General features: G+C 41.1%; 1 protein-coding gene across 3 annotated transcripts in view; it reads right to left on the reverse strand.

Moving 5' to 3' along the window:
* Window positions 1-24,239, reverse strand: part of dnmbp (dynamin binding protein) — a 52,225-nt gene that overhangs the window by 12,731 nt on the left and 15,255 nt on the right. For 2 of the 3 annotated variants that reach the window (XM_072666692.1, XM_072666691.1), the window contains exons 2-4: window positions 24,065-24,222; window positions 22,970-23,092; window positions 18,710-21,019 (exon numbers count right to left, since the gene is read on the reverse strand). In XM_072666692.1, coding sequence (XP_072522793.1) covers window positions 18,710-21,019; window positions 22,970-23,092; window positions 24,065-24,212 — 2,581 coding nt within the window. In that variant the 5' untranslated portion in view covers window positions 24,213-24,222. Of the gene's footprint in view, window positions 1-8,849; window positions 10,747-18,709; window positions 21,020-22,969; window positions 23,093-24,064; window positions 24,223-24,239 lie in introns of those variants that run through there. The other variant, XM_072666693.1, reaches the window with a different exon arrangement.

Below are 24,239 nucleotides of genomic sequence, written 5' to 3' on the forward strand. Positions count from 1 at the left end.
GAAGGACAGATAACAGAACAATAGGCCTTCACTTATCTATGTGCTATCCAAGTTACTCCCTTTACATACATTTCAGAAACAAGCACAGAAACAGAAACAGACCCCCCCCCTTTGTATGTCATACATACACACACACACACACACACAAACACACCCACTGTACAATACAAGCTGTTCTGACCTACTTTGACCTACTAAGTTCTGAATAAAATCTCTTAAAGTAAAGTCTGTCTATATCAGTTAATTCTAAATTCTAAGCAGCGCTGAAGTTTAAGTGTGGCCCAAGCAAAAAGCCAAGCCGACAAAGAATTCCTCTAACACAAATAAGCACACCAGCAGACAGGACGTTCACTCCTAGCAGTGACTCAGTGACTGTAAGAATTCAAGCAGGAACCAGTTGTTCACCTGCTTTACCAATCATGCATTTATGAAGAATGGAAAACGTGAGCTGGATAGAAACTAAAAGTTGAGTAATTCCAAAACTGTGATATAAAACACAACTAGCTACACACTCAAACCCGTCCAATCAGTTAAAGTGCAATTTTAAGGCAACATGGAAGGTTCAACTGATGAATCACATATTAAGACCAAATTTTAGACATTCAAGTATGCACACTAGAAACTTATGGGTTTCTAATAGGTTTAGGTTCTGTAGAGGCGAAAAAGGTTCGTACTCACTTGTTATTTACAAGAATTTAATTAAAAGTCCCATCCATTCAAAGATTTATTAAAAGAAAAAAAAAGTAGATCTATGCCATTACTTCAAGTCAAGTCAAATTTATTTGTATAGCGCTTTTTACAACTGTTGTCGTCACAAAGCAGCTTTACATAATTAGTACTTAATTACATAATTAGTACTTACTTCATTACAATCATTTCGCATCAGTATTTTTAAGGACAGAGTATTCCTAGTGCTGTAATTATGTGTATGAATGTAATTGTGTGAGTGCATTCTCGGGAAAGAGTGGTACATGAGGACCTTTCCTACAGAAAGCATGCCAAGGCTCTTACAGTAACGTATGTGTGCCATGGCCTGGTGAATGGTTGAGTGGGTAATCCCAGACAGGCACACAAAGGCCTCCCTCTCTCCCTCTCTCTAATCTGTTGACGTGCAGTGGAAGTAATTGCTTGTGGCATTGTGTTTGGTCTCCTTCCACAGCGCTGGTCCTACCAGTCTACACCATGCAGCCCCCTTAGTGCCCTTACAGGGGCACAAACTGCAGACCCAGTGGTGGCACTGCAGAGGTTGTCCTGGTCAAAGGTCTGACCCTGTAACCATGCAATGCAATGGTGGTCATAAATCATTATGCCTGGCCATGACAGATCAGACACCAAACAAAGGCATGAAGTCCAAGCGTTGTGTATTCTCTATAGATTAGTTTTTTTCTAAATAAGAACTTCTGAAAAATATAAAATCGGATACTTAGGTTGAGGTTACGCTAAGCCAGATACAATGCAATCGGAGGGCTTGCTCCATCAAGGCAGATACATGTACTGTTAAAAAAAACAAAAAAAAAACAACAACATTTTGCTAAGGAAATAACAAGTCATTTTCCAAGCCTGTATTTTGAAAGGATGAACGTAACAGCATAAGAACTAATAGTTCTGAGGTAACGCTGATCAACCAGAGTGAAATCACTGCTACTGCTACTTTTGGGTTCACCCAAAAGGCAGTTTTCATACAGGCACAACAAGCATGGGTCAGGAGAAGCAGACACAGGATTACTATTGTCAATGTCACACAAAAACCTTTTTTCTCCAAAATGCCAGCTTTACATGGGAAGAAAAAAACCTTAACTTAACAGAAGTCAATGTAAAAAGATTTTCGGGAGTATTTCTATTGGTCCATTTATCATGGAACTTGGACACAATGTAAAAATGCCAGATTCAAATGATGTCATGACCTCATGCAATAGTGTATTTAGTTACTAGGTATGCCTAAAACAACAATCTAAGTGGAGACAGACCACTACTAAAATTAGAAGCCAAAGTCAATCAAGGCCATATTGATAATATGTTATTTTGAAGTCTGGAAATGCTATGGAGCATTAGGTCTAAAATTGCACTGTGGGCTATAAGGAAGGAGTCTGTTAACTGTTAGCAACCACCTAGGCATAATTACAAATATAAAGTATATTCATACACAAGCCACTGTAACTAATGTACATCTCTAGCTCATGGCAGTCAGTTTTTATCACAACTTAAATTTTCCACAACACCTCACCTTCTGCTAACCCATTTAAATATACTTCCCATTACATCATTTTTACAACCCTCTCACACCCAAGCACACTGTGAAGTCACACATATACCAATATGCTGACGTCTCCTTGAAAACAGTGTCCTACAAATACGACTGACCAACTTAGCTGTCACTCACCTGTAGCCACCATATAAACAAACTTCTCCTTCTGGAGGCCATGCACACTCATAAACACCCCCAGGTGGCAAGGTCATGTCCAGTGCATTCTCCTGGCGCTGAGAGGACCTGCATTGTCTCACTGTATCATCACGAAGAGCTCTTTCTGTGGGACACACAGGCTCCATTCTGAACCCACATTACCATGTGAATGCATGGGAACCCACGATCATTACACACAACCCAGTGAGCACAGCCACCACTGCGAGCGCACACACAAAAGTCTGGAGCTGGACTCTTCACGCTCATATTCACACAGACTCACATACACACACACCCCCAGCTCCACCGCCAAGTGATCTTAGCAGGTCTGGACCATGATTTTAGAATGACCAAGCCATCTCCAGAGCCTAGCCCAATTACTCCAAATTCCATCAAGGTCTTAAGGATCTCTCAGTATGGCGGCCTCTCCATGTCTCAGCACTCAGCCTTTTGTTGGGGTGCATCTGAGAACAGGTGAAGGATCTATTTCCAAAGGCTAAAAAAAAAGCTATCCTAATATATTTTCATGTGAATTATTACAATAGTTATTGCCAAAAGTAATAAACAAACAACAACAAAAAAAAACTCTTAGAAAAGGATACATTTTTAATATCCAGTCTCAAAGAGAATGGTGGTGGGGTCACTTGAATAGTTCCATGTATATTATATATATATATATATATATATATATATATATATATATATATATATATATATATATATATATATATATATATACACTGTCACTGTCAGGCAAAAACCGTGTGTCTCCAAAAAAGGCAAAATTACATGAGAAGGAAAAACCTTACCAGATTCAAATTATGTCAAAAAGCACAAAATGGTAAAAATGGATACACAAGATTTGTGTGACAGTTATTAGGGTAGAAGTTATTTTTTCTATGTATTTCAGTCCAGATTACTGATTAACTAATCTAATCTAATCCAAAATACTACTTTATTGTAGTCACTTTTATTTTACTTACCTTTAAAAGTATAGATAAGAATAAAATGCTGAATTATTTATTTAAATAGTATTTAGATGTAAACAGAAAAAACAGGCAAAAGAAAAAAGGATTTATTACGGGTCAGCTTGGTTGTTGCAATTAAACATTAGAGACAGCAGTGGTTGGTCAAGTGAGTTTGCAAAGTTTGCAAATTGAACTGTCCAAAAAAAATCTAAAAATCTTTGGTGTTCGCAGTTTTCAGCAGTCTTCCAATTCTACACATTTTACTGAATATGCTGATGTCTGAATAACTCAGCAGTGTATAAGTGCCAGAATAATGGTGTACTGTAATTTAGCTAGTAATCAAGCACTGCACTTTATAAAGTATCTGTAAGAGAATTGCTTTTTCCTGTTACTGTAACAGAATATGTACCGTTTTGTAAACCTAATTATGTAAACTGTTACCAAGTACTTTCTAAATCAAACTCTCTCTCCCTAACCCTAACTTTAACCTCCGCTAACAGGTTCCCTGTTAGTTTCCAAAAAAATTAAACATGTAGCTTTTGGCACTTCACCCTGACAGGAGCATTTAGCTGCTCTAGACAATGCAGTTTTTTTTTTACTCTGGCATTCCTACAAATACAAGAGAACTTTGTTCTGTAAGTGTATGAAACTGCTCTCACACTAATCAGGTTGAGAGTAAAATGTAAACTTGTAAAGCATGTCATAGCAGAACAGATTTACAGCTTGAAAGCAGTGACTTGCAAGGGTAGTTTTGCTTTGGCATGTTGAAACTAGTGCGGTTTATGGACCGCCACTCTTGGTCTGCCCTCTGAGCTGTTTGAGTATCACCGCGTAGTCTAAGGTCACGCACTATCAGCGCTGTGTGCTCAGCACAAAGTTCACACAAGAATGGCCAGTTGCCATGGATACATGCGGTAGCGGACCTCTCATATTGTGCCAAGACTGAAAGTGAGTGGGGGAGCAGCTTTTGCTAAGAATTAGGAAGACTGTGTACAAGCCACAATCATTGTGTGTATTATGTGAACTTGTGTGTGTCTGTGCATGGGTGCGTGGGTGCGTGCGTGCATGCATGGGTGTGTGCGTGCGTGTGTGTGTGTGTGTGTGTGTGTGTGAAACTGAGATTACATGCACTTAAAAGCAGCAGTGGCAAAAAGCAATAAACAAATGCCCATCCCAGACAGCTTTAAAGAATTAGTCTGCATTAAGCCTGAAAACATTACATCACTACTAGAAACTGAAAGAAATAACATATGAACACACACACATATATATTCTTTACAAAAACATAATAATAATAATAATTTATATATATATAAATATATATCATTATGTAAACTGTTATAAATGCATTACATTGTTGATTTGTTGCTTATATTAGACAGGGTTCATCAAACTTACCACCCAGTAAACTGGATAGACTGGATTGGACTATTAATGCACTATTAATAATTAAATTTAAAAATGATAATGATTAGCAAGTGTGTTAGGTCAGGAACTTGTCCACATAAAGACCTGTGGTTTTAGGATAAACACACATATTCTACACAACTAGAAGACAGTCCTGCTGGAATATTAAGTTGAGCTGAAAGACTGTTAGAGAAGTATTGTCCAGCATTACAGAAACTCTGCAGCATTTTTATTGTACGACTAGCAGGTATTTTTCATAAGGCATGAGAGCAGAACCATATCTCATCATGTTACATGTCCTACTGCTGGCTTTTTTCTCAGCAGATTTCAGCTCTGTCAAACACAGGTCTATACTGCTATTGTTTAAAAGGCTGCAGGGTCACATTCCTGCTCTCCCTTTAGACTTACTCAGGCTCCTCATCAAATATTTTTGTGGGCTGAGGAACCCACACTGTTATACACCCATGCCAAACGTGCGTAAGAGCATTCCTTAAGCCTCTCCAACTTCCCCTCAAACTTTGCTTGACTTACACATTCACAGTAAAAGTTAGAATAAAAAAGTAAAGATGTCCTAAAAATGTTGACCATGCTTTAAAAAAGCTTCAACTGAAATTCTTAGTTTTGTCCTCTGTCAATGAGATAATAAATATGCATGACATTTCTAGAGTGTCATGCATATTCGAGGGCCTTCAAACTCGTTTTTACCAAAGTCCTGATCACACTGTTGTCTTGAACATCTCAGTGATGATATCTGCTCAGCTGTTCCATAAAAGGTTCTCTTGGTTTGGTTGTTTACAGTTTTGGGCAGACAGGTTGAGTTGGTTTGACCTCTGATAAGAGCATATCGGAGGTACAGTGCAGTAAGCAGGACCAGCGTGTGAACAGTGATCTGTCAGCTCACAACACATTAACCAGACGAAGGCGAGACTGATTAGTTTACCGACAACACACAACAAAAAGGGAATCATCTGATCTTCAGCTCTACAACCACTACTACCACCCGAGGCCTTACTTAATGAATTCACTGTATGACAAATTAAACACTCATGGGTGGGCCTTTATTTCCATTCTTGACTCTCACAAACACATGACTTACATGTTAGTGTCATAGTAGCAACAGACTAACTAAAAGTCCAAAAAATAAGAACAACTGAATATCATGTCTAGAAAGGGGTTAACTGTGCAGCTCTAATCTGAGCCTACAGTAAGAAGTGACAATGTGTTCCAGAGCTACAGCCACAAAAACACTGGCTCACATCCCAGGGAACATTCTGCAAACCCTTCAAGGCAAAAACATGAAGCTTGTTCACAGTGTGACACATTATATACAGCAATCAATGGTGTGCTTTGCGCTGCTTTGTTCCATACCTGTAGACCTAGCTGAGAGAACCACCTCTTTCCCACCCTGGTTTGATAAGGTTACAATCACGTTTAAATTGCATGCGTTTGTGCAGTGTAAGTCATTTGAGCGTATGTAATCTCTTGAATAGGGCCAGATTAGCATTACAGAGATATGCTGTAATTGCATGCACGCTAACAGCCCCGATCCCTTTATCTAGGACCTTGATGGGACAAAGCAAGATGTCCGAGCACAAAAGGGAAGAGTGATATACTGCTCTATTGAAAGGTCTCGCTCCACAACCAAACAGAGAGTATATTTCCCACTGGCATGGATCCTGTGAGCCTGTGGCCGCGGCTACTGCAGCACATCAGCATTAAACTGGGCAGCCTGCCGGCCCACTGATAACTGGCTACAGCAATCAGTGCTCTCCAGAGGAGGAATTAAAGCAATATGCATGACTGCCTTGGGTGAAAATTTTTTCCTGCTGTTCACATCTGCGTATCAGAGATCAGTTTAGAGCGAGGGGTTTGTTTGTTTTCCAAAAAATGACTGGGCTTGGCAATATAACCATAAGGTCTTTTCAACAAGTGGTCTGAAAAGCTTAGAATTGGTCAAGCTCAGGTCTACAGTGAGTGTGAGGGTCAAAGGTTTATGTAGTGTTTAATGGTGAGTGTTAAGGTCTGTGCATTTTTTGTTTGTTTTCGCACAGCGTGTCAGAGTAGCTGACCTATATTAACAAGCTAATTCCCTCCTCGGCTCGTGACTTGAGGCTTTTGTCAATCAGGCTGGCCCTTGACTTATAAGTTTCTTGAAGGCTGTCTGAACGTTGCCTGAAAGTTTCTAATCCCCTTCCAGCCCACCCGCATAGGCAGCTGCACAGGGATTACTAAGGCCAGCAACAGGCGTCTCGCCGTACACAGACACACACACAATTCACCATTACCAATGCCAGCTGGTCAAGTTTGTCCTCATATGGGCTTTGCTGCTCCCAGTAAACTTGACTTGTTTTCATTGGCCTTTGTTAAAGTTATTACCCTACTTCAGATGTTAGATCAGTTTCTAAGTAATCCAATTAGATCTTTAAGTTATTCATCCACTCCACCCTGTACTTAAAGTTTGCCGTAAACCATTCCACCAACTGAAATATATTACTATATAGCTGAAAAGCAAAGATCTGCAATGTAGAGATCTGAATCTTTTGTCAACTCTGCCCCATATCCCTACAAAAGACTGAGAACAAACGGCAGTCTAGCCAAAACGAGGTTTAGTGAAGCTCCCCAAAGCCCAGAGGATGCTGACCTCAGACTGGGAGTAATGTTGGGTCTGTCTAATCCTTTCTGCAGTCCCCCTTACTCCCACCAGTAACAGCTCACACGGGGTCATCCTTGTTGTGGAGGAGGGTCTCTGGTGCCAGGCACATCCCATTCCCAGACAGCACCTCTCCTTAAGGCTTTCCTGCTTCTACCATCCCCCAATGGGTGATGACTGCATCCCTGCACTACAGAGGATTACCACAGGCTCCCCTGGCCACCTGCTCTATGTTAGACACAAGAGCAACTGGATCTACAAGGTGATGGTAGCAAGGGAGGCAAATATACAATTGATAGAAGCTTATATCAAACCAATTAGCATCATATCAGTAAAATACCTGCATTCTCATACACATACCTTAACCGTGCCAAGAACACTCAGAGAGACTTGGCTTCCGACCTGTATAGCAAACAGTTGTTCATGCAACATCACACAGCTAATTCAACGGTAGAAGCTACTCTCAATCCTATCTAAATTTAAGCAAGCATGCTAATGATTTGAGGAGTGAGACTATTTGAGTTTTGACCAAATCAGTGCCCCACCAAATCGGTGCCCCACACCCAGGGACGTTTTGGTTATACTCCCAATCTAACGTTACACAATATATTTGTTGGTGACAAAAGAGATAAGTCAAAAAAGTACAACTATTCCGAGTTCTAAGTTATGTATTTATCACATTTTTAAATCATAGTGTGCATTATGTTCTCACGATCACTAGAGCATCAAGATGTGACACGACTGTTTGGACCAACAAGACGAAACAAGCCTGGGTTTGTTCTGCATATTGACTTTTCCCAAGCATGTTTCATGCATGACATTTAGACTGGTGACTGGTGTCACTTCCAAAGAAAAAAAATACAGAGTAGAATAAGAGGAAAAGAGAAAGACAGACAGAAGATAGGAGAGTAAGGCAGAGATAGATAGATAGATAGATAGATAGATAGATAGAGAGAGAGAGAGAGAGAGAGAGAGATGAACACAATTTCAAAGCAACAAAACCTGCTGGACTAGTATCTCCACTCTCCACCCTGCATGCCTTGTGAGATCACCTTTCTAGGAGAATCAGCGAAACTGTTTCTCAGCTCCATTCAAGGAGCCAGACAGCCTGGTCTTACACACACACACACACTCACACACACTATTACACTGGTGACAGCATCATCAGCACTTCTGGCATTTCCTGGATTGATTAGGTACTGTACCAGGTACTATGTCACTGAAGGTCAGAGTCTGCCTATCAATAAAGGTGAGGCCCATGTGGACTCTGTCACATAGTTTTGCCTGGCTTCCACAGACAGTTACTTAACTTTTCATTTGACTGTATCATCCCACTATGCCCTCAAAGCTATTGTCTGGGCCTGGCTGAACCCCTGATTTAGGTGTTGTGGAACTGTCTGTATGGCCTTATTTCAAGTTTTACCTTGCTTCTGTTTCCTGTTGATGGCAAACTCGGACTTCCTTAGCGAGCTAGGTGCCGTCCTCCTATAGAAACTGTTTCTGTCCAGTGAACCCACGTAAAGTGCTTTCCGGGTGCGGCCTTGTTTTTCTGGGTCTAGTCTTCCTGATCCTGGACGAATGTGTACCCTGGGCTTGTCGTCCTCGTGATCCAAGTGGCTGAGAGTGACAGGATCCTCATAGCTCCTTCTCTCTCTGACTGTTTGCATACGGTAAACATCCTCTTCCCATTCCCTACTGTGCTTCCAACTGCTATGGTCACTGTTGTAGCCCTCTTGTTTATGGTCTATGGAAGCAGACCTTGCTTCTTTGTAGCACTCTTTGCTTTTCTGGTCATACTGATCATCCTCCCCGTCCCTGTCGTCAAAACAGTCTTTAACACCACTATCGTAACGGTCATCTGATCTATAGTCTCTGCTGTCTTTCTCCCTATAATCATACTGGTCAGCATCCCTGGGCTGGTAGTGGTCCTTCCTCCTCCCTTCAACACTGTATTTTTCCCCTCGCATACTGTCCTGTTCTAAGTGTTCAGAGTGGCCCTTTCCATTATGATCATACTGGATGGTCTCCTTGAGTATGTAGCGGTCACCTTTCCCAGAATCACAAGGAAGCTTGTCCTTGCGATCATTTTCTGGGTCTCTGGCAACAAAGTTGTCTCTGCACTCATAGCGGTCAACCTTTCTGTGGTCATAAATGTCCTTCTCCCTGTACTTACAGCGGTCCCCTTTCCTTCGCTCATATTCATCACTTTCTCTTCGATCATGAATATCTCTCTCTCTATAGGCATACCGCTCTGATTTCCTATGGTCTTGCTCACTCTCCCTGTGATTATGATGGTCCTCCTTCCTGCGGTCATATTGGTCCTTCTCTCTTCGGTCTGTTTCTCTATGATCATAGAACCTTTCTCTGCGCTCGTAATGATCTCGTTCCCCTCGTCCAGGCCTTTGTCTAGTATCATAGTAATCCCGCTGTTTGCTCTCTCTCTGGTCATAGCAGTCATACACATCCAGTTCTTTCTGGTCATAGTAATCACGGCCTCTGCGATCATAAAAATCCCTCTCTCTGTAATGGTCTCTCTCTCTATCGTAATAATCCCTCTTGTCCCGTTCGTAGGTGTAGGCATATCGATCTCGCCTGCTGTAACGCTCCCTCTCTTCATAATACTCTTCCTCGTCCCAGTAGTCGTACCTGTCTCGATCCATGTGGTTAGTACTCTCCTTAGTCCTTGGGCTCTGCACACAGTCTCTATTCTCTCTAGGGTCAACGCAGTTCATGTCTTCTCCAGGCACATAAAAGCAGTGGTTGGCAGCCCATTCTTGTGGCCTTCTGGGCTCCTGAAACACAGCCTCAGGCATATGGTGGAAGAACTGATTCCGCTGCTGTGGAAGGCCCTCTCTGTATGGAATCCTGTCCGAATCCTCATATTCCCAGCTTGGCTGACGCATGCCATTGGCCTGTCTCACATAGGCCTGGTGTTCCAAATAGCCTGGAGCAGGTCTGAAGTCCTGCGGGCATATGATCTGCTGCTGCTGTTGCTGCTGTTGTTGGAGCTGCATCATTTGGATGTACCTCTCCCTCTCCCAGTTGTCACTCACCAGCCCCTCCACACTCTTCCCTCTCCGAGGAGGAGCCCTGCTGAGGTCCCAGGGCACTGGGGCAAACACCAAGGGATGTCCCAGTGCCACCTGCCCCTTCATTTTGCCAGCAAGGATCACCTCTTCAGCATGAATAGCTGCTTTAGCTGCCCCAGCATTCACTCCTTACATGTTTGCGTTCAAGAATCCACCTGTCAGACATGGTCTCTGCTCTGTCAAACTCTCTCTCTCTCTCTCTCTCCTTCCCAACTCTCCTTCTCCGTCAGCTGCTTGTGCAGGACTGTCTGGTTTAGACGTGAGAAACCCAATCCCTCACTCCCTCTGCTGACCAAGCCAATAGGAAGGAGGCAGAGGAGGAGAGGGAGGGAGGAAAGAGGGAGGAACTCAGGGTAATTATTGAGCAAAGTCACATGAGTGGTGGATTACAGGACTGCTGTGATTGGCTAGAGTCTCTGTTTGCAGAAAAACAGAGGCTGGTCTTCACAGAAATGCCTCTCCAGAAGAGGTGGGTTCACTCCCTTTTTTTTTTTTGTAGAAACTTTTCTGAGGCGTTTCAAACTTTCCACTGTTAACTAGAAAAACTTTTTTCCTGCTACTTAGGATTGTGACCCTGAGAATACTTGCTTTACAAACTCGATCTACAAACTAAATGCTTTGTAGACTTTTACTTTTAAACAATACATAAATAGACTGAGCTGAAACCCAGGCAGACTGACACTTCTAGCATTTCCTCTCAAGCAAGATACCATTCACTTCTGTTCCAGCTTGATTAGCATAACCTTAGAAGCTGCTCACTGGTGTGGAACCAGCATATGGACACTTTTTTGGCCCATATTCAGAGCAATAGGATTCCCATGATTTCATAATTTTGCTTTTATGTTTTTCTGGGATGACCTGGGAAAGTTGGACACAAGCCGATTATACCAGAGACTGCGGTGTGCTGGAAAGTGCTTACAGACTCCACAATGAGCTATTGTTGAGGACTGTCCCCGGTCTCTGAGGCTGTGGCATGTTTTAGTGTGAGAAAAAAAACAGCTATTCATGGGTTCTAGTATAGTATATCCACCGCTTTCAAACTAATAAAAAGGAACAATTATGAGGGACATCATTTCAAAGCTTCTGCCCGCTAAAGAAAAGAAACTCCACCAGCAACAAAACACTGTGACAGCTAAAATAATTGCAGTTGGTGTGTTTTGCAAGAGTGGACAAAATGAGGAATGTTTAAATGATAAGTGAAGAATTAAATTTTTCCTTTAGCTTAAACTGTCTAAAAGTTATCACTGTGGATCTCACATTACCACCAAAACAAAAAGCTCTGAAACCTAACATGCATAGCTTTTACAGTCTAAAGGGGTTAAGTGCAGCATTCCTTCTGTGTAATGGTAGGTAGAAAATCGTTTCATTTACATATGTATAGCTCACTGAAACTGCTGCTGTAGTCAATCTTTTATAAACAACAAATCACGTTGTTCCTTTCCTAACAAACAAGCACCAAGATAACCGCTGCACACAGACCAGAATTCAGAACAGAATAACGACCATGTTTAAGCAGGATATAAGAAGCAAACAACAGCTAGGTGAATGCTGCAACTGTGGGGATTTGCATTACTCTGCAGGTTGGAACTCTGTGCTCAGTGTTAAAGACATGACAATTTTCCCACATCAAATTCTATAGCTTTCAAACTCTTCCATATTATTCCCAAATCGTAAATCAATCACAAAACACAACAGAGCACAAACAGCGTCTACACATCCATTCAGAATTAAGGGGACTTAAATAATGTGGTTCACTTCATCCACGTTATTCCTCCACAGTCCTTTATGGCATCTCTCTCAGCCACTCTCAATAGAGAGAGAAAAATTCACAGCTACTTAAAGCAGCCCTCTATTAACCTGAATGGCGACCGACACAGAAAAGCTCGGAGCTGGAGATCAGCAGCAAGATTGAAACGAGCACTTCACACATTTTTAGCAGCCAAGCTGGTTCCCAATTAGCCAGAGTGATGTGGAATAGTCAGCTGGAGTGGAGCATGCGCACACACACACACACACACACACACACACACACACACACACACACACACACACACACACACACACACACACACACACACACACACACCTGGGCTGCACAATGTTGTTTGCTATTTGTTAGCATGACGTCTTCAGTATACAAACTACCTCGTAATGAGCATACTGAGCATGCATACTTACGGTTCACCATATGCATGTAGTGGTATGCAAAAGTTTGGGCATCCCTCAACAAATAACATGTTTTATTGATTTGTATATAAAGTCTAAGTTACACATCCACTACTGTGTGGTTGTTGTAGCACAGTGGGTAACGCCACCATTTTGGCCTTTGCACAATCCTACACCAATAAAACTGTTCTCACATTTGAACTCAGGAAAATGTCTGGAGAATCCAGTCCAGACATTAATGCGGAGTTGCTCATTATGAGATATGCTCAATTCACACAAGGGCTTACTCGGACATTACCTCGGAATTATCTGGGTAACATCCAGTACAAATGATATGGACATTTGCTTTCACACATAAAGCTTCTCAGAGTAACGTAAAGATCTGGGTTACCTTGCATGTGTTGAAGAGCTTGAAGAGTGCTAGATTTGCCTGTGTGAAATAATTCAAATGTAAGTTGCTCTGGATAACAACATTAGCCAAATGTTGTAAAATGTACAGAACTATGGCATAATTGTGCTTGTTTCCTGCAGAAGATTATTTTTACTTATAAAGCCTAGAAATTTTTAAAAGGTTTTAGAAAGTTTTAAAGTAAAAAAAAAAAAAACTCTCATTTTACCAGGAATGTTTAAACTTAGGCAAATGTGATGCACTTAAAGTATTGCAAGGCATGTTAAAATGGCAACATGTGGCTATATACACACACACACGATACTTGTATCTGGTACTGAAGTTTACCTCCTGCTAAAGCCCCTCACTGTTAGAGAAGCTCCCCCAGGAGAAAGAATGCCTTAGCAATATGAGAATCCCCAGATCACACAAAAGGGGATCTGCTTCAGCTCTAGGATTGGCTACTTTTGTCTTCTAGGTCTCTTATAATTCACAACAGAGTGCCTGCGTGTGTGTGTGTGTGTGTGTGTGTGTATCTCTCTCTCTCTCTTTTCTTTCAAACCTGATGTTGCCAATGTTCAGTTAAAGCACTGAAAGAGTCTTGTATGATGTACTGCAATAATAATATAATAATAATAAAGCACGGTACACAAATTAAATTCTGTACTTCTTGATACAAACTGACACATGCAAGTTGGAGCAATAACATCTATTAGCATATCTAAAAGATACAGGTGAAGAATTTTGATAAGATGAATAATTCAGAAATAATTATGCTTCTTTAGTCAACATAAGGTATCAGTTATAGTTTATTTGGTATTTATTTTAAAAGTAGGGTGCTGAATTTTAAAGTAAACTGCATGTCCTCATTTTACAGAGGAACATTAAAAGACTGATTAAAAACAACAACAATTTAAAAGTATTTTTCTTTTAGTTCCAAAGATTATGATATTACACTTGTGACTGATCGGGAAAGTCGGGTATCGGGACAACCTCAAGCAGAACATTATAATTTTTTCTTTCTGCTTGTAAATCTCTCTCCTTCTCTTGCCCCCAGTCTCCTTTCCTATCTCAGCTACTCCAAGACGTTTCTCCACCCTTCCGTCAAGACTTTGAACTGGGTGCTGTGACCACTCCCGTTTGACTCCCTGCAGTGACACAACAAGCAGCCTGTATTGTTCCTCCCTCCCAGCTGAGAAACACACCCTACTATGATACGTACAAACGCACCTCAGAAGAAACAGAAACCGGTCAGTGAACCCTGCTATTCGGAACATGCTGCATTAACACAGACGCAGACTTTCTGCCAGGATGATTAACACAGATCCAACACCTATTAGCTAAACGTGGAGACTCAAATAAGACTCTACAGCTGATCACAATATGAACGCTGCCGGTGTTCTAGCTCAGTGAAGCGAGCGGTAGTCCAATGGACAAAAGGAGGACACGGAGCACTGGTCAATCAAACCCAGAATTATTTTTTTTGCCAATTGTATGTAATAAATCTTATTCATTATAATAAATCTTTCGTTTCTAATAATACAATATAAATAGGTTTCCCAATAAACAGCTGAAACTAATGTGCATTGCAGAAATTCCACTCCTCAAACAAAGTGCTTGCACAGCTGTGTGTAAACACTACGATACATACTCAGTCCATGTTACCGACTGCTGTGTAAAAAGGCATGCCCAAAAAAAACACCGAGCACAAGAACAATCCTCACTGCAGAAGAAGAACACAGGTTTAAGGTTCATTCATATATAATCCTGAGGAAACTGAAAAGCATAACAGGGCCTCCGGCTGAATGCTAAAATGAAAACACTCTCATACCAGCCATTATCCATTTTCCTGTCAGTGCTGCTCTAAGAAAACAAGACCAATGAATCAACAGAACTCTGTAAAACTTTGAGATTAACAGTTATTACTTTCATTTCTTTATCCAAAAGTAATAAGGTTCCTAAACACAGGAATAATTATTTAGGTATTTAATCGTTCATGCATTGACAGAATTTACAGTTTACGTATTACATTTATACTTTACTGAATTTGCAGTTGGAAATTTACACTTCATAAGACCTTCAAGACTTCAAATACACAGTTCTTAAGATTTATAGTTCCCAAATACATTTTCTACAAGAATTACAGCTTATGTAATGAATCTATAGACTCTACAGTTACATAATAAATTTAGTTTATAGAATATGCAGATTACATAACGAATCTACAGAATCTAAAATAAAAAAAACGTAGTTCACAGAATTTACAATTAATGTAATTAATTGACTTTACAAATCAGATTTTATTTATAGCTTTTAGTTCATATATTCTATTTGTCAGGGTCAAGTCTGTAATTCAACCTTATTTCACATGTTTCGCTATAAACATTAATAAAACATGACAATTACTTTATATTCTAATTATAATATATATGTATTAAATATATATGTCAATCATAATAAAATATCTGCTCTTCTACTCACAAACACATAGGTGGTTTTAACTGAAAATGTAGAATCTGCACTTCAGTCAGAATTTCTCCACAAGCAGAGTTTAATTAAAATAGATGAAATTGTACCAGGTTTTTAAGAATTAAGTTACAGATCTTAAATAAAATTCTTACCTTCCCCTATAAAATTACACCCACTTTTTGGATGCTGTATTTGGCCCACCTCCCAGTTCTCAGTCCTACCTGGCACATGCACGACTCTGGTGCGTAGAACTTGGCCAAAGACGGTTGTAAGCCGCGCTAAGGGCTGCACAAGAGATGTCCAGAGTCGAGTGTGGATCCTTGACTGCCCCATGAGCTCCACAGAACCCTGACAACATTGATGGGAGCTACACCCATATGAACAGACAGGCAGAGTGCGGGAGCTCCTCACACATTGCTCCTCACTACAGGTCAAAAATGTGGCTCCTATGTAGGCTATGTGAGAAAGGTTCAGCATTCAGCACCTTAGTAGCATGCTCCTGTATCCCTGTAGAAGCATTTATGAAACACTTCATCCTTGGATAAGAATCATACTTCAAGCATCTTACCTCTGAGCCTGTTTTATTAAATAGAAAATCGAAGCATCAGTAATATCAGTGCCTATCCACATATTAACTGCCTTTTAAGGTATTAAACACAGTGACTCAGAATTACTGGGATCTTAATAAATATAAACAAGAAACACATTAAAAACTCTGTAATATACTGAGGACCAATGTAGGGAGCTTGCAGAGGAGAGTCTATTGATGAGAACTGAGAATACTGAATCACCTGGACAGATCTTCATTGAAGACACGCTCTAGGATTCATTTACATGGCCTCCTACCCTACTCAGCATCATGGCAGTTCTCCATATTGCTATTGTATAAAAGGGACAGTGCACAGTGGACAGGGTACATGTTTTGAGATTTTATTAGTAAATAGTTAAGTAAATATTCATTTTTTCTCTCATATTTTCAGCGTTATGCTGTTCTTAGAAAAATTTAGAGTTGTTATTCTGGCCTAGCAAAACACAAACCTTCTCCACAGACCGAATACAAATCACAGAGCTCATGAGTTCTAGATAGCTTCACTGTGTTCTAATTGTGACCATGACACCAGAACCCTTTCACTGTGTGTTATTACAGCTCTGGTCTCAAGAGCTTCTAGTTACACTCTAGTAATCCCTGTGAAAAGCTCCTTGATCTTCTGAAACCGAGCTTCAAAATTAGCGAGTTATTGTTCAGGGTAAAGGAGTAAAGTCACTCTTACTCACTGCTCCTCTCCTTCTGGAAAGGCGAAGAGTAAAGTCAGGCACAACCTCTATCTGTACCACAATCCAGTTTTAGGAGTCAGTCTCTGGAGGAGTGTTGCACAAGGTACTGTATGCAGTGTGCGTCAGTGCTCTTCTCTAGTTTTCTAGCTGCTAAGTCAATCAAATTGTACAAGCTAAATCAATCTGCCAAATTAAATTGTTCAAGACAATTTGATTAGAATGTGTAAAAGTCCTCATTTATTATCATATTAAAAAAAACTTTATAACGTTTAACGGAAGATTTCAAGTCATTTGGAGCATTTCTATTGGTAATGGACAACGGCTAGATTCTAATGACAGCTACGATATGGAACACATTCAGGTGAAGTGTGTTATTCAGTAAAAGTGGTCTTATGCTCATAAAAACATCAACAAGTATGACCCATTCTGTTAACCCCTGTTGGATGAATGAGGCTATAATTGTATTTCTTAATATGAGGCTATATCGTATTTCCCTTCAAAACATGCTAATTAAGGCATTTGGTTATTTGATGTATTTTTTTAATGAAAGATTTCTCTACTGATTATTGATAGTGAACTGACTGAATTAAAAGAAAATCAGTTATGTAAAAGTAAATTAACATTTGGCGCATTGGGACAATAATGTGCATTTGAATATTTTGCTATAGTATTGTTTGATCCATAGCACTGTGAAACTGCACTTGGTCCTGGCATTCGGGAATCAAGACAACCCCACTCTGGAGATTTCTCTGTAGTGAGCTCTCAACTGTGTCAGAGTACTTTCTACATTCTAATCAGAGGGCTCCCATACAGGTGTGAGGGTCAACCAGTGTTACACAGGGCCAGAGAGGCTGCTGAATACTACACAGAAGTGCTGAGAATGAGGCTCACTCACTAGACGCCTGAGATGAGTTCAACGAGTTAATGTAATCCATGCAAATCATTGTTTTCTTTTTTCTTTTGCACGTTTACACGTAAATTCACGTTGTACAATTTCCTTTAATCTTATTTTACTGACATTCTATGGACAATAAAGTAAATGAATAGGGAGAAAAACTGAACTGTGTTTAGGTCTGGAAAAACTGAGCAGAATATACAAGCCAAAATACTGAGCAGAAAACTAATTCTAATGCTGGAACACTACTGATCGCCCAGCTTGGTTGTTGCTGACAGCAGAGACAACAGTGATTGGTGGAGTGAGCTCATTTTGAGAAAGTTCACAAAAATCAAACATTAAACAAATGTTCGGTACATAAAAACTTTTGGGTAGCAATTTAACCACATCAATGTTGTAATCAACTATTTAATAATAGAGATGTTCTGATCAGGTTATTTTGCCCCTTGATCCAAGTCTCTTAATGCTGAGGTAAAAACAGAACTTTTCCAAAATAGTTTTATATAGTTTCAGATATTATTATTTTGGTTTTTTTTTCCATGTTCCACTGTAAACTTGTTTTACACTGCAGATTTTACTTTTAATAATAATAATGTCTGTTATAAATGTCGGGAATAATGTCTGTTAATGGCGCTATGAATACACTAGACGGCAGATGGTTTAGAGTGCTCGGAACTGGATTGGCATTAAAATAGTTGATACCAATCTATTAAAATATGTCTGGATCAGATTCAAAGAAGTAGGTTCTCTCAGGATATTACCTTATTTATATTATTTATTACAAACTATTTAATAGTAATATACTGGATATGTTGTCTCTATTTCACTACTGTGTAAACAGGCCCTGTGCATCAAGTTACACTTTGGTATTTAGTGGACGTTTAAACAGGAATGACACCAAAATACTCCCACACTATCAAAACACACGAAAGCAACGGCTGATTCCCTAACGAATTGTAATTAAATCATGATGATGTCACATGGCTGTCAATCAGTCTTACCTCGTAACTGCTGCTGCTCCAGGGTCAGCGTCTCCAGGGTGTAGGTGCAGAACTCCAGGTTCTCCAGGGCCTGTTGCCGTGCAGTCTCGTCCTCCTGCTCCTCGTCATCCAGCATGGCGCGCAGCTCCTGGGCCGTGTTGGTGTACATATCAATGTCCCTCTCTACTTCCTCAAGCCTGAGTAGAAGCCTGTACTGCTCCTCCTCCTCTCTTTCCCTTTCTCGCTCCATCTCTTTTTCCCTTTCAAGAGCATCTTCTGCCTCCTCTACCTCCTCAGCCACCATCTCTTCCTCTTGAGTCACCTCCACTTCCTCTTTTGGGAATAAGAGGGTAGAGGTCCTTGGAGGGGGGCGGTGTGCATCAGAGTTAGGGCGGGGACAAGGCGGAGGTGGACGGGGTGCTCTGCGAGCTGGCTTGTAAGGCTGCGGAGCAGCTCGTCCATTTGTTAGAGGAGCATGAGCGTGGGAGCTAGGGGGCGCTGGTGGTCTCAAAATCCTGGGACGAGGAGGAGGTGGGCGGAGCGTCTTATGTCTCTCTAAAGAGGAGGTGGAGCCTGAATGAGAGGAAGCGCGCGACAAGGGTCGGCCCAGTGAGGGGTGCGAAGAAGAGCCTCTGATGATGTCATTCTCGCTACTGTAGTCAAGGATGGAGAAGTGGCGTGACACTTTGTTTCCCCAGCCATTGTTTTGCTCCTCCCTCCTGTCCTGCTCCTCACTTGCCCCGCCCCCTCGGCCTGGAAGACTCTTTTCAAACTCCAGGAGCTGCTGGGACAGCTTGGCTTCCAGGTCACCTACACACGTGGCTAATGAGTCCAGAGTGTGTGAGGCTGACAGGCCATTGGTGCCCCGCCCCTGAAGCCATGTCCGCTTCTCAGTATGGCCATAAGAACTAAGGTCAGAGTCGTTAACACTGGCATGGCAAGTCAACTTCTTCTGCCTTTTCTTGTCCGCCAGGTTGGAGGAACTTCTGCTGAAAAACGGGTTCCTGCGGTCATGTGAGGCGTAGTGGCCATTGTTTCTAGACCAAGAGAAGTTACTCTGAGGGCTTGGAGAGGTTCTTTCAGGTAGATGAAGGCTCAGACTCCTGGCAGTGGGAGCAACAGAAGGTTCGGGTGGGCTACTGCGAGTGCCCATGCTCTGCTGCCTGTTGTTGAGTGCATGGAGGCTGGGTCTAGGAGGCAGCTGTGGTCTAGGGGGTGTGGGGCTGCTTGAGTTAGTCCTCTGAATCACTCTGTGTGCTGAGCTGCCTGACCGACCGGTATGGATGAGCGGTGGTGGAGGCCTCTCTCTCCTCCTTGGTTGAGTCTGAGGGTGTCTCTGATTAGCTACTTCTTTATCCTGAGCTTTGTTTTTAGATTGTGAGTCACTTAAAGGAGTCTCCTTGCTTTCCTCCCTTTGCTCAAAGTAGTCCAGATCCCACACAGTGTGATCCTTATGGGTTTCACAAGTTTGGTCATACTCCAGTACAGTGTGGTCTTGCTGACCAGAACTGTAATCAGAAACTGAGCTGTCCCTTTCCTCTTTTTCAGGGGTGCTGATTTCTCTGTTTATAGTTTGCATTTGGGGCGCAGTCTGTAGCGGCTCCTCCATTTTCACAAACCGATGGGGGAAAATACCCCTCTGGCCCCGCAACTGACCCTCTAGCCAGCCATCTTCCATGGTTCCGAGTATTCGGATCTTGTCCCCAACATTAAAGTCTAGTTCTCCAGGCTCTAAAGCTCTAAACTCATATAGGGCAACTCCATAAACACCTCCTTCCTCCTCGTCTTCTTCATCTTCTTCTTCCTGGCACTGCTGCAGTGCCTCCATTTCCACATCGTCTTTCAGTGCCTCTTCATCCTCTTCCTCGTCCTCATCTTCTTCCTCCTCCTCTTCTTCCCTATGCTCCTCTTCCTCTATTCTGCATTGGTGATACTGTCCTGGGCTTTGAGGCTCCAATTCCTGCTGAATCGAACGCAGGGGCATGAGGAGCTCCACAAAACCCTCAGGGAAGACTCCTGTTCTGCCTTCTAGCTCACCCTGGAACCAGCCTGGCTCAGGTATACCAACTATGGTGATCACATCACCTTCCCGGAAGTCCAGCTCCTCATCCAGCTGAGCGTGGAGGCCCATTAGAGCACGGGCCTGGCCCAAAGCATGCGGGGGCAGTTCAGATGCCTGTGCAGCTGCACTGCGCTCACTCAGCTGCCTGGAGCGGCCGGACAGCTCCAGCTCCTTCACACACGACAGAGGGAAGAGTCCCCACGAACCCCAGGCATTCCGACCCCGTTGCCAGACCGCATCCACTCTGGCCTCTCCAGCCACCACATCACCTGTAGGCACGAGGGGCATAAAGCACAAAAAAGGGCCATTAAGATTTAGCACAGATGTGTAAAAAGGCATTGATGAACTGTTAATTGCAGAATGTAGAAATTATTAAAATTGGTATCGTTTTTTGTTATTGACTACATTCCACTTTTTTCAACATCTGGGACTGGTAGGTACTGGGGGTAGTGCTAGGAGGCTTCTTGTGGTCAGTTTTGTTTTTATTTGTTTTAACAAATAACAATACATAGACATACGGAACTGAACTTTAAATATAACAAATACTTTTGATTTAATAATTATTAGCAATTTAAAACAATATTCAGGTCAAGCTTGTTGTGATCTGGCAAAACAAACACAGCTAGTTAGCTATGATTGTTTCAATATTTTGTATCTGCAAAATGTTGAAAACCTCTGGTCTATAGAAAACAAACTATATGGAAATATGGTTTAAAGGCATTATGAATATGGCATTTTTCTGCAAGTAGAGAACAATTTCAATTTATTTGCTGAATTAAATTAAATTAAATTAAATGTGCCATAACACCTCCTTGCGACTCCATGCCATTCTATATGGGCTACATTTTATATTTTATTATATTAACGTTAAATTGAACACATAAGAACCAAAAGATTCGACTTATGTTCGCTAGGAAAATCAACATTACATATGTAGCTTCTCATCACTGTCCTGTAAAAGCTTTATATCTTATATCTTTAATTTCTGTTGTTTTTCAATTTCTGACAATTGGATTTTGGCAGTTTCCCTTGCATTGTGTTACAATTTAATGAATCGACCAATAGAAAAGCTCCAAAACTAAATATTTGTACACTGACTTCCACTGAAACTTTTAACCTTTTTGTGTCACCTGTAAATTTCCTATTTAGGATGTACAAAGTTGTCGTGTGACAGTGATGTTATGTTTATGTTTCACTCAGCCATGGCAATGAGCCAAGTGCACATATACACACATACACACTTATAAACACAGACATACGTATCCACAGGTCTGAGCTACCAGGAGTCAGAATGTCCATTGAGGTCACTGAGGTCAAATTCCACACAGTCCGGCTCCACCTCCTATTGTGTTCAGCTCATAAAGTAAAACACTGAGGAGCTCCGTAGAGTGATATACAGGAAATGTAATTCATCCAACTCACTCTCTCACACAGAAAAACAACTACAGGAACTGAGGTTTCCATAGAAAAAGTTCATGCTGAAAATGACACACTGGAAAAAGGACTCTAAACACCTAAAAAACAGTAAGCTAACACACACACACACACACACACACACACACACACACACACACACACACACACACACACAATGTTACATTCTGAAGCATCTTGAAATGTGCTAGAGAATGACGAAGGCTTATGAACAGTCATCACACACAACACAACAAAAAGGATTTCCACCGTAGAACAGGATACAGAGTACTCTACCTATGTCTATTAACCAAATCTACTAGACATAAAACTAGTGACATCTAGTGGTCATTCAGATCATGACTGCTAGGGGTGATAATTCCTATACATACAAATAAAATTAAAAAGGACAAAGAGGTAGATATATACATGTGATTATACATAAAAGTTCTTTATTTTTATGCATAATTACATTAACAGTTGAAGTGTTTCTGTCTCTTTTGTAAGACCTCTATTCCAATGAACACAGCAAGCGTACTACAAGGAAAAGGAAAGGGAGCAGTTTTCTCAGGAGCGAGGTTACTAGAAGAATGGGCTACTACAAAACTCCATAAAGTTTGCTGCAAAATGTTTACCTCTCAGGTATGACATTACTCCTCTCTGAATGTGTGGGTTTTAGGCTGAGAAATATGGAGAAAGACAGTAACAAAACAGGAACTAACAAGACCGGTAAAGCATATCGCTTTAACACACTTAAAATACTGCAACAGCACTTTTAAGCATTACATATTTAGCAAGGTGTTTACCTCTTTTCAGGGGAAGGTTGCCTGGCTCCACAGAGCTGAAATCATTGATACACACATAAAGTTGCTCTCCTGCCTTAGTAGGGGGGACGGTGATGGATTCCACAAAGGTGCTGGGAAACTGGCCTGGGAAAAGACAGAGAGAGTAGCATGGTAAACCAAAGAAATAAAACTTGCTGATTTGTACGAGAAAAAAAAATCCCTCAGATAAAATCTGTATTTAGTCAAGTGAGTTCTATCATTAATTTATGTACTGTATTTACTGCAAGTAATGTGGCACTTAAGCCAGTAACAGTTCTTTATATGTCAGTATACTTCACAGGGGTGTAAACTGCATCAATTTATTATAATTAGCCTTATATAACAATACAAATACAGCATGTCATACTGTATCACAGCATATCGTATTTTATTTATTTATTTCACTAAATGCTCCCATAAACCGAAACTGAAACAGTAATATATTAACTTAAGGAACTTTCTTTCAGCCACTCCTTTTTCTGTATCAAAAATGCTTTGAATTGAGACCCCAATAAATTAAATAAATGAGTAATTTTGTGACTCGTCAGACTATAAAGGCATGATGCCACAGCCTTAAGGTGGTAAATCAACTACACCAGTCTTGGAATGTCAGATCTTTTACTAATAAATAAAACTATTATAATACTCAATAAAGTAGGTGCACATTTGAATGATTTTAGAATAAGAAGCTCTACAGCTTTGTAAATGGGGGCAGTTGTTAGAGCACTGGGTTACTGATTACAGGGTGGTGGGTTTAATACCCTGGCTTGCTAAACTGCCACTGTTGGGCCCTTGGGCAAGGCCAACAACCCATTTGGTGCCATAGGGGCTAATGCTCCGCTCTGATCCCAGCTTTGCGAGGGGGTATGCGAAGAGAAGAATCTAGCTGTACTGTACTATACTGTACAAGTGTGTACAAAAGTCCAAAGACAATAAAGACACTTATCTTGAAAACCTCTAAAATGGCCAAAAGAAAAACCTTCATATCTTTCAACGAAGGTCGGTGTAAAATAACTTACTTTTTTGTGAATAGCTTTAAATCATGTTTTCAGTAAGAAATTTGCAGTGTAACTGTACCTGTGACTCCATCTTTGATTCCAAGCAGCCAAAATTCATCCACCACGCTAAGGACTTCAACCACATCACCAGCAAAAAGAGGAAGCTCCTCTGAGACGCTGGGCAGGAACTCAAATACAGCACGCACCACCGAGCCTGCCTCCATCATCCCTCGTTACCTGAGAGAACCAAAAAG

The sequence above is a fragment of the Salminus brasiliensis genome, chromosome 22, assembly GCF_030463535.1.
Source record: "Salminus brasiliensis chromosome 22, fSalBra1.hap2, whole genome shotgun sequence".
NCBI classification, from domain to species: Eukaryota; Metazoa; Chordata; class Actinopteri; order Characiformes; family Bryconidae; genus Salminus; species Salminus brasiliensis.